At 38.0% G+C, this 17,543-nt stretch overlaps 2 protein-coding genes across 2 annotated transcripts; both read left to right on the top strand.

Annotated features, from left to right (window-relative positions):
• LOC141685444 (uncharacterized) lies at positions 1–801 on the top strand. Its single transcript, XM_074490544.1, has one exon. It carries the CDS (start codon positions 1–3, stop codon positions 799–801), a length of 801 nt encoding a protein of 266 aa, XP_074346645.1.
• Positions 802–9,086: 8,285 nt separating this feature from the next.
• On the top strand, positions 9,087–9,503 carry LOC141685443 (uncharacterized). The gene has a single exon (XM_074490543.1). The coding sequence runs from the start codon at positions 9,087–9,089 to the stop codon at positions 9,501–9,503; it is 417 nt and encodes a 138-aa protein (XP_074346644.1).
• Positions 9,504–17,543: the final 8,040 nt, after the last annotated feature.

The raw sequence follows: 17,543 nt of genomic DNA, 5'->3' as shown, positions 1-17,543 counted from the left end.
ATGACAAACTGTGATGTCCTAACTGCAATGGAAGCATTTAGAAGAGGATTGGAAAAAGATTCGCCACTCTATGATGAATTGACGAAGTATCCGTGCAAAACAATGGACGACGTGCAAGCCAAGATAATGGCTCAAATACGTCTGGAGGAGGACAAAAGAGAAGACGACGACAAATACTATCGGCCAAACAGGAAAATCACGTCAACAAGAAATAAAGACTACAAGAACGACAACAAGACATACGTCAGGACGATAAGAAATGAACAACATGTCAACTCATCACAAATTCGTCCAGATTGGAGAAGAGACCCAAATCTACCCCCAACGTTTGATAGTTATGGGTTTAGTATAACCCCTACAATTCTCGTTAAGGAATTCGCTAAGTTAGGCGATGTGGTGAAATGGCCAGCCAAAACCAACAAGCCAAAGTCGAATCCAGATTCAAAGCTGTGGTGCGAGTTCCACGGAGATTATGGTCACAAAGCCATTGATTGCATGGCTCTGAGAAGGGAAATTGAAGCTTTGGTCAAAAGGGGATACTTGACGGCGTACATGTCGTCACATAGAAGTAATCATGTCCGAACAGAGAAGATACCTACGAACTTACCTCCTCCTCCACCTCATCACAAAGTCATAAACTTTATTGCTGGAGGATCAGAAATGTGTGGGGAAACGTACTCACAAGCCAAAAGACGAGCTAGAGGAAAGGGAATACAAGTTGCACACACTGAGGTTGTGACATACGACTCTTCAGTGTTACAATTCGACGCATCTGACATGGAACATGTCACTACACCATAAATGGCCTACAACAACACCAAGAAAATGTTATAACATGCCCAAAAAAGTGTTACCACAGCCAGAAAAAGGCCTAAGGTAACATAAAAATTAAGTTGTTTTTTTTCGAATTACCTTTGACCCCTAAGGTAACATTACTTTTGCCCTGGTGTAACATTCACTTTTGTGTTACAATAGCCGTCAAAGGTAACATTAATCTATGTCTATAGTATCACAATATGTATGTTACCTTTGAACTCAGAATTTTCAAAAAAATGGGGCCCACCAGTGGGGCCCACAGTGGTGACGTGGCATGTAGGTTCCGCAGTGGTGACGTGGCATGTGGGTCCCACAGTGCTAGCATCAAATCTGTACCTGGGGTAACACTTTGAACAACCTACTCTAACACTTTATGAAGCTACTGTAACAATTTACCAGGAAGAAAAATGAAAAACTAATATTATAAAGTGTAAAATCGACTGCAAAATTTGAAAATATATTACATTAATCTAATACATTCCAAATTTCATAATCTCAACTACATTGATAACCAGTTTACCATCTACTTAAATCACAATAAATTTAACCAATACAACCAACTAATCTACATCCCAAAACTTAATCCACTTCCTGCTAGTAGCTGCCGAGAACTTGACACGTATGCATTCATCAATAAATATATAGTTGTTACAGCTGAAATGAGAAAGAAACAAAGGTTAGGTCATACAATACCCTATATATATACCCCATGCAAAAGTATTGTACTTCTATATTCTATAACAACTACTATTTTACATACCTGATGCATATATACATACAACAATGCCTGCAAACTCAATGATGCCAATGTATCTCTCCATCTAGCTAGCATTTTTTGCTGCATCAACATGAACAACAGCAGTATTATCTAAAAGAATGATAAGAATCAAGTACTAAAAAATAATCAAGTATGGTTCTTTACTACTTTAAGAGTTAAACATACTATGCATAATACTAACAAACCCGTGTGGAGATCAAGTAATGACCACCAGTTCTAAGATAGGATCGAGCATTCATAGCAATATAATTCACAGTTGATGTAGGGGGGACCTATCAACACTAGTGCTTTTGTTGCAGAATACACAGTTGATATGTTACCTTCTAGAACATGAGATTTGACTAGCATATTGCAAGTATTAATACAGAGGATATGCTACCTTCTAGAACATGAGATTGAAGAGAGTTAATTGCTTAAGAAAACATAGAACATCATTTGTTTAGCATGGACATCCTGGTAGGCTTAGATAATCATGTAAAATTAAGCCTGGAACAAAAGTAAAACTATTTTTTCATATAGCTTGGAATTATTAATGTGTAGCAATCATGTCCGCAACCAACTAATCTAAACTACACTTAGATTAGAATTAATAAATGAAGTGATCAAATCGATCCATAATCATTGGTTTACCCATGTTAGTCAGTAGTCAAACTCCTATTTAGGATTTACATTTAATGATAAGCAGGTAGGCTAATCATATAGATGCAAAAGAGGAAATTAAAAAAAATTGAAAATTACCAGCATCAAATATGAGCCCTGGATCTAAAGGAGCTCTAGGATTTACATGGCCACTTCCATAATCAAAAGGTGTAGCTGGGACAAGTGACACAGTCTCAGATCCAGAATATTGTTGGGCTTGAAGAGGCGTCCCTGCCCTGTCAAGTGTAATTAATGTCGTCATTAATGCTGATTTTAACTAAACAAAATAGTTCAGGTTCTTTACTAAAAATTAGAAAAAAAAGATAAACTTAATAAAATAGTAACACTAGAAACTCTTCACATTCTCCTCAACTTCAGACATAAGTGTTTGGTCAACTTTTTGTTAAGTGTCCTCCTTCACCGGCATGTCCTAAGTGTCCTCCTTTCTTTGACTACAATCCCTCGTTGTCCATCTGTGCAGTTTTGGGTGGCTTAGCACATGCCTTTAGGACTGCGTCATTCTACAGGAAGACAGACATTTAGAAAGATTTTTTTAATTATGACATCAATGTGGTCAAAAGTAATGACAATATATTTCACAATTTAGTCAACAACCTATTTAATCAATGCAACATCAATTTGTAATAGACCAAATAATTTCGAGAACATATAAAGATATTAATATACAATATCATAGGAACCATTGCAGTACAAAGGCCATAAAAACAAGTTTGTACTGAATAAAAGTGTACGAAGAGCATCTTTTTTGTACTTATTGGGAAGCTCAGAGAGCTTTCCTAGCCATAGATTATTCCAAGAAAAAAACAACAGCAATTACACATGGACCAAGTAAGATTTGGTTCAACAAAACCTGCAAGAACAGAACATATTATTATTAGTACTTCAGATATAATTCTGCTAATACAAGATATCTACTTATTTTAACAAGTTGAATGCAGAATCCCAGGGGATGTGGGTACCTTTATCACTATGTTTTGGACTGTTTGCTTTGGCATGCACCGTTCAAGAAACTGGTACCAAGCAAAAGAACCAGGGCCATACAAAAGAAAACCATATGAAGCCATTCAGAGGGATCAAAGCCAGTTATGGTCTGAAATGAGAGTTTGAATATCATCCTACAAAGACAAATTTAGTAAAATTAAGCCATAGGTAATCTCGAGATTCAGAAGGTAAAGAGAATAACAAAACGTGAACTCAAAGCATGTTCATGATGTAAAATTACTGATCCAAGTGGTAATTATAACTTATCATATATAACAGCTCCAGTGCTCCACAAACTGATTTATTGTGCTTAGATATATGAAAATAGCAGGTAGAAACATGATTGCTGACCCTTAATATGTACCTGGTCCCATGCAAAAGATTATTTTATTAATCAACATGCTTCAACTAATATATCCCAACAATAATTATTGTAATACTAATTCTAAACACTTGCCGATAAGACAAATACTTCCAAGTATATCTTTTTACAGAGTTAATAGTACAATAATTATTACTTATCATAACCTTGCACATATATGTATAATCAACTAACTACAAACACTAGTTTATGAATTATGATTCTGTCTTTTGGACTACAGACCTTGAGAATAACCCACTTTTATGTATTCGATCAAAATGCAAAGCACCATCAAACTACTAATACACGTGATAAGAAGATCAAAAATTATATAAAGGAATGGAATAATTATCATTTAGTCACAATTCTAACAAGGTATCTCTAACTTTAGCATCTAATACTAGGGATCAGATGTTTGGTTCTTTCCATTCCGATACAGAAATACTGTAATCAGCAACAATTTCTTTAAAAATCATACATTGTCCATGAAATAGCTTATGTTCTGAAGTACCTTAACAGAAGCGATTTTCAACTTACAAGTAATTCTTATATAATTAAAACACCTTCGTACTGCTCATGCCTAAAAAAATGGCAGCAACAACATTGAGTCATTTACTGGACCCATGGAAGCCTATAGTTTCATTTGCCATTGGAATACGGTGATGTATCGTCCACCTCCAGGTCATTTCCGACTAATAATCTACCTGACTTCTTGCAAATTTAAACAACACAAACACAATTACCCCAGAGAAAATGTTGTACCAGAGGGACTTCTCATTCTATATATATTCTAAAGTCATTACATATTAGGCTTCAACAAGAAGAAAATCATTTCCTGGCATTTGGTTTAAAATATCCTAGATAAGTGCACTACCGGGTACCTCAATTGCTTCACGGAGAAATTGATGCACTTGAGGGTACAATAATTGGTACAGTTTAATAAACAGAGTTATATTCACAGAGTTAATAGTACAATAATTATTACTTATCATAGATGGCTAAAATAGTCCAAACAGTTCCTACATAATTGTATTATTACTTGGTCCAAAAATCTATTAAAAGCTCCATAATTACAAGTTTATCCAAGTTAACCATTGTTTAATCACTACTGTGCCTGAGAGAAGAAGTTTTCATCATAAAATTACAAACACATACACAAATTCAAAGAGAGAGGGATAGAGAGAGTACATACAAATATATTAGAGGGAGGAGTACCTATAGAAGCGCAAGATAAGCCCAATCTCATAAATTATTAGACCCAAAGCAAACCAGACTAACCCTATAACAAAGAGATAAAATCAATTAATTTGACAATTTAACAAAAAAAATAAAACACGAAAACCCCCAATTCAAATAAAAACCCTAATTTTTTTAAGCTTGAATATGTACAAGCAGCCCTAAATCCATCGATCTGTGAATGTTAAGCCTTTTCTTGAATAAATCGACTTTATTATAACCTTAAACGGGAGAAAATGTAGAGAATGATAGGGAGGTTAACGGAAGAGAACGAATTGAGAGAGATAAAGACTGACAGAGTGAGCCTTTTGATATAGTATTTTGGCTTGTTCAAAATTTTTAAAGTACCGCCTGTGAAAATAAATTGCCGCTTGTCCAATATTTAGCCCAAATCTTAGCGGGTTTGTCCAATTCACCTTCTATTTTGTATTTTATTTTTTTAAAAAAAACATTATCATTACAAATTGTAACCAAATTATTTGAAAATAATATCATTCACTAAATTTTATAAATTTAAGCAACAAATTAAATTTATCAAAATTAATAAATTTTAAAAATTAAATAATAGGATTATCTGTATTTTTTTAAAGATCAATTTTATAAATTAAAAATATTCTATTAATTTAATATTTTAACCAAAAATATATTTATTAAGTTATTACTAAATTTATATTTGTAAACTATTACTTAAATATATTGCAAAGTTAATTAATTTGAATTTAGATATTATACATATATTTTATTATTTTGTAAAATGATATTATTTTATATGTTAATACCCTATGGTAACACAATTTCACACATGTTGCACTGTGTAACACTTTTGATCTATAGTAACATGTTGGAAAGGCTACGGTAACATCAAATATGCATTGTTGCAGTAGACAAAGATGAGCATAGCTAATGTAACATTACGTTGTAACACTCATGGTCAAACTATTGCGATAGGTCATCTATGGTGTAGTGTGTCCAGTCACCACAGCAAGATGGACTGGTAATATCTTTACCAATTGGAAATTGTCTGATAAAGAGAATTTTGGTGGACAATGGAAGTGTTGCGAACATAATGATGTTTAATACGCTACAACAAATGGGATTATCGGAAGCTGACATAGAGAAACGATATACGACGTTGGTGGGTTTTAGTGGCGAAACGAAAAAGACTATTGGAGAAATACACATACGCACATATGCCGGTGGAATCAATTTACTTCAAAAGTTCTTAGTCATCGATGCAGGCTCAACCTACAACATAATTCTGGGACAAGCTTGGATACATGACATGAGGGCTATACCGTCAACTGTTCACCAAGTCGTCAAGTTCCCAACACCCTGGGGGACACAACAGATTAGAGGTGATCAAGTCATGGCCAGAGAATGTTACAAAACATGCTTAAAGCCTATAGTGCAACACGAGCAAAAGGAAGCAACAACCGTAGCAATGAAGGGTCCGGAAACTCTCAAAGAAGTAACGGTTACAGAAGGAGAAAAGAAAGTATTGATTGGAGAAGACATCCCAGTTGATATAGAAGCCAACTTGGTGGAATTCTTGACGACACGACTAGACACGTTCACATGGGAACAAGAAGACATCACAGGAATAGATCCTGACGTCATCACACACAAGTTGAACCTGGACCCCAACCACATTTCAGTCCAACAGAAAAGGAGAAAGTTTGGAGATGAAAGAAATAACATAATCAATGAAGAAGTAAATAGGTTACTAAAAAACGGTATGATTCGAGAAGTAGACTATCCTCAATGGTTGGCAAATGTCGTGATTATCCAAAAGAAGAACGGCAAGTGGCGTGTGTGTGTAGACTACACTGATTTAAATAAGGCTTGTCTGAAAGACCCTTATCCTCTCTCACATATCGACACCATGGTTGACTCAACAGCAGGACATGAACTGTTAACTTTCCTTGACGCGTCGAGTGGTTTCAATCAAATACAAATGGAGTTATCTGACGCAGAAAAGATGGCGTTCATAACAGATAGAGGAATTTTATGTTACTTGGCAATGCCTTTTGGTTTGAGAAATGCAGGGGCAACATTCCAACGGTTATTCAATAAGATGTTCAAAAAATAAATTGGACATACGATGAAGGTATACATTGACGATATGGTTGTAAAGTCGAAAAATGCAGAAGATCATGTCAAAGATCTAGAAGAAGTGTTCGACATCTTAGGTATATACAACATGAAACTAAATCCATCTAAATGCAATTTTGCCGTATTTTCGGGAAATTGTTTGGGACATATGGTGACAAGAAGAGGAATAGTGGCAAGTCCAGAACAAATAAAGGCCATCTACGAGATCACAAGTCCGAAAAATGTCAAAAACGTACAGAAACTAACAGGAAGAGTAGCAGCCTGAACAAGTTCATTTCACGTTTGTCTGACAGATGTCATCCATTTTATGACATCTTGAGAAAAACAAAAAGTTCGAAGGGACTGAGAAACATGAGAAAGCTCTTGATGACTTGAAGGAGTACTTGTCCTCTACATCATTACTGTCAAAACCAAGAGATGGAGAAACACTCTACGTCTACTTGTCTGTCACAAATCATGCTGTTAGCAGAGTCTTGACACGAGAAGAAGGTGGGTCTCAACTCCCTATCTACTACATAACCAGAAGTCTACTCGACGCTGAAACAAGGTACACGTCAATGGAAAAAACTAGTATTGGCATTATCCATGACCTCTATAAAACTTTGACACTACTTTGAATCACACAAGGTCTCTGTTAGGACGAATTATCCATTACGAAGAGTATTTAGTAGGCCATAGTTGACGGGAAGAATGGAAAAATGGTCAATTAGATTGAGCACGTACGACATCATCTACGAACCACGAACATCCATCAAGTCACAAGTCTTAGCCGATTTTGTGGCTGACTTCAGTCCCAACTTACTGAATGAGGCAGATGAAGAACTTCAACAAATGCTTTCTACCAGAAAATGGAGTCGTAGTCATTGTACACTGACGGAGCCTCAAATGTAAATGAGACAGGTTTGGATTTGGTACTGAAGTCGCCACAGGGGGACACCTTAGCCTATTCCATTTGCTGTGAATTTAAGGCTACCAACAACGAGTCCGAATACGAGGCCTTGATTATTGGATTAACTACGGCTGTGGACATGAAGATCGTACATATAGAAGTAAACTGTGACTATTTGCTCATTGTCAATCACGTAAAGGGGGAATACGAAGCAAAAGATTGCAAGATGTTGGCTATCTAGAAATCGTTAAAGAATTGCAAGGCAAATTCGACTCGTTCAGTATTCAGCAAATACCCAGAGAACATAACTCTCAGGATGACGCCTTAGCAGGTCTGGGTGATGTCCTCAAAAAGGAAAACGTGCTCACAGTCCCGGTAATTCATGTCCTAGAGCCTTCCACAGTTAGAGCTAAGAAGGAAAGAGATGTCACAATAATGGTTATCGACAATTATGAAGAGCGTGGAAGTTGGACTTAGAAATATAAAGACTACATCACAAAGGGCGAATTACCAAAGGACAACAACGAGGCAAAATTGTTAAAGATAAAGGCTACGAGATTCACGATCATTGATGACATATTATTCAAAAAATCTGTGACGGGATTACTTCAAAGGTGTCTTGAAGAATCAGAAGCCAACGATGTTCTAGGGATATACATGAAGGAGATTGTGGTAATCATTCGGGTGGAATAAGCTTGTCATGTAAAGTACTTCCTATGGGGTATTCCTGGTCTACTATGAAACAAGACGCAATTGATTATGTCAAGAAATGTGACGCATGTCAAATGCACGCCCCAATCATACATCTAGCTTCGGAAGTGTTACACCCGTCCATTCCTTCATGGCCATTCATGAAATGGGGAATGGACATTGTGGGAAAGATGCCTCCAACTCCTGGACAAAAGGTGTTTATGTTAGCTATGACGGACTAATTCTAAAAATGGATAGAAGCTGAAGCATTTTGACAAGTCAAGTCCAAAGAAGTGATTTCATTCATAGAAAGGAATGTCATCTGCAAATTTGGAGTACCATCAGAGATTGTTTGTGACAACGGCTCACAATTTATAAGTGACAAAACAGAAGCCTTTTGTAGATGATGGAACATCACTTTGGTCAAATCTACTCCACGTTATCCACAAGCTAATGGACAAGCAGAGTCCAGTAATAAGATAATCATCAACAACTTAAGGAAGAGGTTAACGACGCATAAAGGGAGATGGGTTGAACAACTACCTTAGGTTCTTTGGTCTGACATGACGACACCCAAGACGTCAACTGGACAGACTCCTTTCTGTCTAGTCTACGGCACAGAAGTTATCCTGCCAACTGAGATCATTTCCCCAATAGCAAGATATGGTCTAGCAACTACGGAAACAAATTTTGTTGAACGAGCACGTGATTTAGACATGATAGATGAGGTACGTGACATGGTAAAGCTACGAATGGCATCACACCAACAAGCAGTGGCTAGAAGTTACAACAAAAACGTGCATATTATAACACTTGCTATAGGTGACCTAGTATTGAGAAAGGTGTTCCAGAATACTATGGACACGACGGCTGGAAAGTTGGGCGACACATGGGAAGGACCTTATCTGGTCAATGACATAGTTGGGCGTGGAGCATACAAACTCTCCACCCTTGACAGAATTCAAATTCCAAGAAGCTGAAACATATTGCACCTCGAAAAGTACCACATGTAATCATCTTACTTCTCATTTATATCCTCAATTTTTAGGTTTGCTTTGAATAAGTCGATAGGACATTTGTTTTATTCCTAGTCAGTAAGCGTCCATTAGTAGTTAAGAACGTTTGTGTTCAATTTGCAACTTATTTGCCTCTTGGGTGTGGAGCATACAAACTCTCCACCCTTGACGGAATTCAAGTTCCAAGAAGCTGGAACATATTGCACCTCGAAAAGTACCACATGTAATCATCTTACTTCTCATTTATATCCTCAATTTTTAGGTTTGCTTTGAATAAGTCGATAGGACATTTGTTTTATTCCTAGTCAGTAAGTGTCCATTAGCAGTTAAGAATGTTTGTGTTCAATTTGCAACTTATTTGCGTCCTTTTTTTAAGTACAAATAAAAGTTACATGTGGTATCAAGTATTAAGCCTGTGCATTTTTTACATACATTTACTTCCACATGAGTATCTTACTATAATTGTTAGAACTACACTATTAGCTTAACAGCAAAATTCTTGACACAAACGACAAGAAATTACAATAGACGAGAGGCTTAGTTTCTCAACTCTAAAACTACAGAGGGATGATCACCCATTAACGTCACGACGTGAACAAAGTTCAACTTTCACGATTACAAGAAAATATAACTGACAAGACAGGAAAGGGACATAAAACCCACAAAACCTGTCAACATGAAAATCCTACTTGATTATTTCTAGAGGGAAAGGCCTCTTAATAATCACTCACAATTTATCGTCTACGAACAACAAGTGATTCAGTAATAATTATTGACGAATGATGCAAATAAAACATATACGAACAATTCAAACTACGAGTTTAAATTAAATCACGACGATAACGATGTCCAAAACACATTAACACTCCCCGTCTCCATGAGACGAAATAGGAGTTTAGCCAACAAAAATAGTCTTGAGATTAAAAGATTCTAACAACTAAGCAAATTAAAAGGAAAAAAGCTATTTTCTAGCAACGTCCAAGTCCTTTACGGACTTGTCGCCTTTTTCTTCGACAGCGACGTCATCAGGTGGAGGGACAGGGAAAACATCATCAAGATACTTGTCATTATAGATTTTGACAGTCTCCTCGACGTCCCAATTCTGCCATTCCCCTATGCTATACTCAAGCATCATTTCAACTCGAGTCTTCATGACATGTTGAGTGACGACTTTGTCAGCTTCTTCCTTCATTTCAGTTTTCAGCGATTGAACTTTCGTAGCGAACTTGTCAAACTCCTCTTGGATGTCAGTAGCAGTCTTCAAGTTCTCGGACGCTCGATCCATAGCAACCTTTAATTTGGTAGGACACTCCTTATGCTCTTCCTCGAGCACCTTAAACTTCTTGGCTTCGACAGTATACGCTTCATATGCAACCAATGCATTTTGAAGAGCCTACGAGATTAAAAGACAACAAAAAAAATGAGTTACTAACATAGAATGACGCAAACAATTAAGAAGAACAAACAAACTATAGCTTACGTGAAAGATATGTCCCTTCGTGTCATCCAGAATGCTCTCTACAAGTTTCAAACTTTGTCCTTCCATAGACTGGGGCAATAACATATCTCCTAATAAGTGTGCAAATGAAGAAGGCTTGGCTTCTTGACTATAATAATGGGCTACCAAGGGCATGGAGTAGTTAACATCACCAAATGTGGACACACTAGAAGGTTCCGTCCTGATCTTTTTGGTCAAAAGGCTAGCAATTGGACTAACTATCACAGGGGCTTTCGAGTGTTCGGTTTCTGTGGACTTATCCTCACGAGCTCTTTTAAACAAGTCTTTACTAGATACTATCAATGGCTTGATTACTGGAGGCTTAAACTCTACAACAAGGAAGAACAAATTAATTGAACATTAAAGAATCAACACAGAACTAGTCAATAAAAGAAGACATATCAAAGTGTAAAGCACGCGACCAATCATGTAGTATATTTGCGTCCAGAGCTCATCTCAATATCATTCAAAGGTTTGGGACTCTCTCTAGATTCTGAGGAAATACTTTGAATGGACAAAGAAGGCTTAGGAGCGATAAACTTACTTCGGGTTCTTGAAGAAGCACCCTTCACTACAGTCGTAGCCGATGGTGGAACGACATCTCCTTTAGAAGCAGTTTTCTTCATCGAAGTAATAAGTTCACTCGCGTCAATTGCTAAAGCGTTCTTGATTGAACGATTGAGGCAATTCGACCATACTCTATCAGCTACAGGAAGGGACATAATTCTCTCCGTAATCTCCTTGGCCACTACGTTGTCTTTTTTAGCCTCGAATTCAACACCTAAAGCATGAACGAAAAGGAAACATACGAAAAGTGTGACACGACAGTGCTTACTTTAAAAAATTTTGACATATAGAACACGATCTATGGATTAAATATGAAAAACGTTATTCAACAAAATTTTACAAATAAAGAAATTACCATCCACGTTCCACTTCTCCAACATGTAGCCCACGTCATCTCCTAGAGTCGACTTCTCCGCATAAAAATATTCACCTTTCCATCCACGGTCGTTCACCGTCTCATTATTCAGAATCAGGGGGTTGTTCTTGTCCTTATTTATAAGGCTAAAACGACAATTACTAAACTTCTTGAGAGAATAAGAGTATTTTACCATATCGACATTGATTCCCAACTTGTGTTTTGCTTCAATTGCGTCAAGACAGGCTAGGGTTCTCCAAGCGGACGGCATCAATTGCCCTGGTGAAACATGCAAAGCCGTAATAACACCCTTAATCAAGTTGGAATACGGTAGTGAAAGTCCGATGCTGAAAGGATAGAAGTAGAAGCAAATCCATCACGATACTAGTCGGCAAGCTCTTCGGAAGAAGGAAGCACCGGGTTGAATTTGTCCTTGAATAAAGCCACGGCTTCAGTAATTCGATCGTCTTTCCAGTTTTGCTTACCATTATCTCGAGGGTCGAGTATGTTGGTAGAAGCCCATTCACTTTTCTCACTTGAATCATCCATGGTTTTGACAATTTTAAGAGGGGATAGTTTTGATATCTTTTTGGGCATGAATGAATGATGAAAGAGGGTTGAGTGAAGGGTTAAATATAGATTTGGGGAGATAAGTGTTAATGAACCAATTTACGAGGAGCATGAATCTAGAGGTAGAGTATAAGAAGGGGTGTGTCTTATCATTTCATCATTGAAATCTAATTCTACACGCTACAGGTGAATTAAAATGATAAGGTTACTTTTATCATTTTAATTGGGGCAATTGTTATGACCAGGATTTTGTAGACACGACGACAACTAGAAAACTTGACGACAACCTTCTAAGACGTGAAGGCTTGACGATAACCAGTTAAGACGTGAAGACATGACGACAGCTAGGCAAGATAAGAAGGTTTAGACAGGAACAAGCTGGGAAATTGTCAACATAGCAGAGATAACATAGCAGAGATAAGGATAAGGATTAAGAAAGGGTCAAATAACAAACATATTTGAAGAAGGAGTCCAACCGAAGAAATAGGAGGACATGCAGTTGTAATTTGAACGTGGAGCATAAAGTAAAAATAAGGATTTTAGTTGTTGATATGTACTATAAATACAAGTTAAGTGTTAGACATAAAACACACCACATCTACTCAGAAAAACATAGAATATACGTTCTTGTACTCATAATTATTATATAGTGAAACTCTACTTTTAGTTGGTGAAAGTCCCACCCGCGGTTTTTACTTCTTAATGGAGGTTTTCCGCGTCAACAATTCTCGTGTCTTTAGTCTTTTATACTTGTGCCATATTATTGATCGATTAAATTATTCTGAGAATTAAAACCAACAATTTTCTACCAAAACACTACCTGTCAGTCGTCAATATCATCTTTCATGGAAGGACACAAGTCATATTTGTAGAAATCATGAATTGTCCATTTTCTATGATAAAAACCCTATATCCGAACTCAAGTTATTCACATAAACACACACACACAGAGAGAACAGAAATTTTTACTTGGCATGTACCACAAATTTCATTCATTCCAAGTTATTACCATTTTGTTCAGGGAAAAGACAACACAGAAGTAGGGTGTGCAACACAAACCTAGAACCATTTATCGACGGAAGTGATGATTCTTGGTTAAACTAACTCCCTTGCCCCCTTCAATGCTTATTGTTAACGGAGGAATCTGGTAACAACAAAGTTTGAGGTTTCTCGCCGGAATTAAGATCTATGACGGTGGTTCTTCGCTGAAAAATCAAGCGGTGTGTGCTTGTTGTGTATTAATTGGTGGCTGAGATTGATTAGGGCAAGTGGTGGCTCCTTTTTAGCTCTCAACTTCTTTCCCCTCTCAATGTGCCTACGTACCCTTTATATAGGGATCAAGCCTGACGTAGTTCTGGGTTTAGACTTCATATTCCCAGGTCCGGTAGAAGCCCATCCAGAATCCATCTTCCACTAGCTTTAAGAATGTCCAACTATGAGGCCCAACCGCGAAGGCCCAAGACTCGTCCGTAATCATAGGACTTTACGGATAGTGCATCTCCCTGCGCAAGGATAACACTCCGCTACAGCTATCTCCCTTGATTTACGGACGCAGGTATAGCCACGGTTCACTCCAAATTCCGGACGCGTCCCTGTCCCCCGAATGAGGATAACCCACCAGATGGCAGGACAGGTGATCCCAAGCTCTTGGGTGCAAAGTGCAGGATGACTCCAAAGTTCTCCAACGAGGACACCTGTTGAATACAAGAACAGAGTTCCCAAAATACACACCAATGTTAACCCCACATGCCCACCAAGGACACCCGTTGAATACAGGAGGAGGCCTTCAATCATCAGGCATACCCCTGGAGGCCTTCAAGCTTTTCACGGACATCCTCCTCCTTGACCGTCTCAAGAAGGGAATTCTTCAAAGAGTACCTGCAATAAATAAGTTAGTGAAAATAATCTTCATTTCTCCTTTCCATGCATTCTTTTTCATGAGGCCACCCTTAAGAACACATTTACCACGCATAGGACGCGTCCTAAGACATCAGATGCATCCTGACCCTCATGAAACTTATGTTTGTTCTTCCAGCAACTACTTTCCCTGACATCCAGCATATCAGGACACATCATTTCTCTCTGAGCGCGTCACACAACCTTCATTACCAGATAAACATAACTGTCAAATGTTTCCACCACATTGGACGCGTCTAAAACTTTAGGGCACGTCCTACTTTAGGCATGTACTCTCAAGCTTTATCACAAAACCTTCATTTGTAAACACTTCTTCAATGGTGAGCGTGTCCTGCTTCCCTTGGCACACCCTCATCTTTTACAACGCAACACCAAATTTGACCGTAATCAACCGCGTTTGACCCGCATCAATCCAATGCCTTTTGGGTATAACAACTACCCCCCCAAATTTTATTTGCAATTGAAAACAAGACTGGAATTTTTATTCAAAGGCCACAAACAAAATTTGGATTGACCCATTTGTAAAACATGAGGACGCGTCCGGTTTCCTAGACGCGTCAAACCTTTAGACATTTAATATCGACCATTGCGTGACAGCTGTTGTACACGTCAACATCCTTCTCTCTATAAATATCCCAAAACACAACCCCCATCAACACTTTATTTTCTCTCAGCAACCGCCATCGCTGCCGCCTCCAAGCTTCAAGCTCAATATTCCGACAATTCAGTTGTCCATTATTCGATTTCTTTAGCTTAATCTAACCCTCAATTCACACGGTATGTAAATCCTCTTTTAACTCTTCATTTGGTCAAGTAATCCAACCGCAATAAGTAAAAAACCGTTCATATGCTTCATTTTTACTTTAACTATTCTTCATTTTCTTTTGTATGTATATGTGTATATATCTATCAAAGCATCATATTTTGCGTATTTGATTCTGTAATTGCATGTTTCTAGGGTTTTAATTGCATCTCCCCAAACTGATTATAGCCGATTCAAATTCAGCTGCGCTCCCATCATTGTGGACACATCTACCTCCTAGGGCGCGTCCTGCATATATTTTCATTTAGTTATTTTAGTCTAGAATGGAATAGACGCATCGTCAGTCTAGGACGCGTCTTCATACTACGTTTCTTGAGATAGATTCCTTAGGACGCGTCTTCACCACATCCCTCTTCTTTCAATTTTGTTTTTTCACACATATTTTTTCTTTTTTACATATTTCCAATGCCTTCTTTCATTTTGAATATGGACGCGTCCTCAAGATTTTCTTCCTTCTTTTTTCAGCTGGAGGACACGTCTTCTTCATAACCTTTCCACCCATTCAAGGTCCTCAACAAGCGTCTTGGGATTTATTCTCCGCCTTCTACTTCTTTCACACCTGAACTCCCCAAGCTCCATAGGACGAATTCCTTTCTTGAAGCAGAAACACGCGTCTTCGAATCTCTCAAATCAAAAATATCAATCATGTCAGACACCAATTCTGACTCTATGGAGCATGTCCCTATAAGCTCTAGAATGGGAAAGGGAAAATCAAAATGCAAAAGAACTCCAATCCTCAATTCAAGAGCAGCCATTGAAGACTGGACTGATGATGAAATCATCCCTTCCTCCATTAAAATCACACAAACAAAAAAACATCTCAAACGAGAACGCGTCTCCTGCTCAGGATGCGTCACCTTCCCAATGCGCGCCCTCGCCTCATAGAGAGGGGGATTTTGAAGAAAGGGCTCTTGATCCCGAGAAATATCCCATTTCTCCTAAAAAATATGACACTCCACTCGAACATTGGGAACCAGAAGACGTGGAACTTGATTTTAATTAGAAGGAACTCGAGAACCTTCCTGAGACAGAGAAGAATGTCTGGCGGAAAAGGGAGAATAAGTTAGCCTGTGTTGGCATGAGTTCCACAGCCACAGAATTGGAGATTGGCCGGAACATGAAATACTATGACATTGAGGGGATTTGGGCCCGTCCTCTCAGGATGATGAGGCCCCATATCTTTATTGTAGAAAATTTGAGGAATCCCAGGATGGTCCTAACTCCAAAACTCATCTCTCTAGGTGTGGGCTCGCCCTTACACCCATACATCAAGAAAATCCTAAGATGGTATGATGTAGCCCCTGTCCAACTCTCTCCCAACTCATACAAACTGGCCTGGGCCTTATACATGATGTATCATAACCTGGAATTGGGCGCGCCCTCTATGAAAGAGTTCAACTATTTCTTCAGCATCAGGAAGTCCATCCCAGTGTACCATTTCTTGGTTGTCAACAAATGGTTAAACAACAAAGGGTTTAATGAAGGTAAAATCAGCCATGAACGAGACTGGAAGGAACCATTTTTACATTTACGATGTGAAGAGGGCCCGCATACGCTTCAATCTAGAACCAAGTAAGAAACATCAATAGGGCGCGTCCTCACTTTAGGACGCGTTTTACTTCTTAATTTTCTTATTTATTCTGATTTTGACATCTTTATCTCTCCTTTAGATAAACGAACCAAAAAAGAGCTAATAGGAAAGAGAAAAAAGAGAGAAGAGAAGGTGCTGAAATATGCTGAAAAGCATTTCAACCTCAAGGATATGATTACTGGGGAAAACTTGAATAAAAATAGGGGCTTTGTCCCCACGACTGGGCTCTCTTTGCAAGTTTTGAGATTTTTATAACGGGAAACCCGTTCTCGCTGCTTCTGAGAAGGCCAAATGGCTCAATGCCGCAGAAATTGTCCAACTGGACATTAGTAGGCAAGTGGACTTAGAGCAAGGTAAAGAGCATTAGGGATAGGACACGTCATGCACCTACGATGCGTCATGCATATGTTCACCTTCCCCTTACACATAATCTTTAACTTAAGCTGATATATAAACATTTTCCCACATCCGCGTTTTCATCTCGGGCACGCCTTAATAACAGGGCGCGTCTTCTTATAATATTTATGACTGATGCCATTAGCATGTCACTTATATTTTCCTCATAGTCCATGTCACAGTCAATATGTCCTTAGGTAGGATGCATCATATGTTTTGGACGTGTCATCGTCGCTTTGTTTATACATGCATTCTTCATATCTTTGCATACATTTTACTTGACATAT

The sequence above is a fragment of the Apium graveolens genome, chromosome 9 (assembly GCF_009905375.1).
Source record: "Apium graveolens cultivar Ventura chromosome 9, ASM990537v1, whole genome shotgun sequence".
In the NCBI taxonomy this organism is placed as follows: Eukaryota; Viridiplantae; Streptophyta; class Magnoliopsida; order Apiales; family Apiaceae; genus Apium; species Apium graveolens.
Note: the sequence above shows the minus strand (reverse complement) of the source record. Positions and strands in the feature narration are given on the sequence as shown.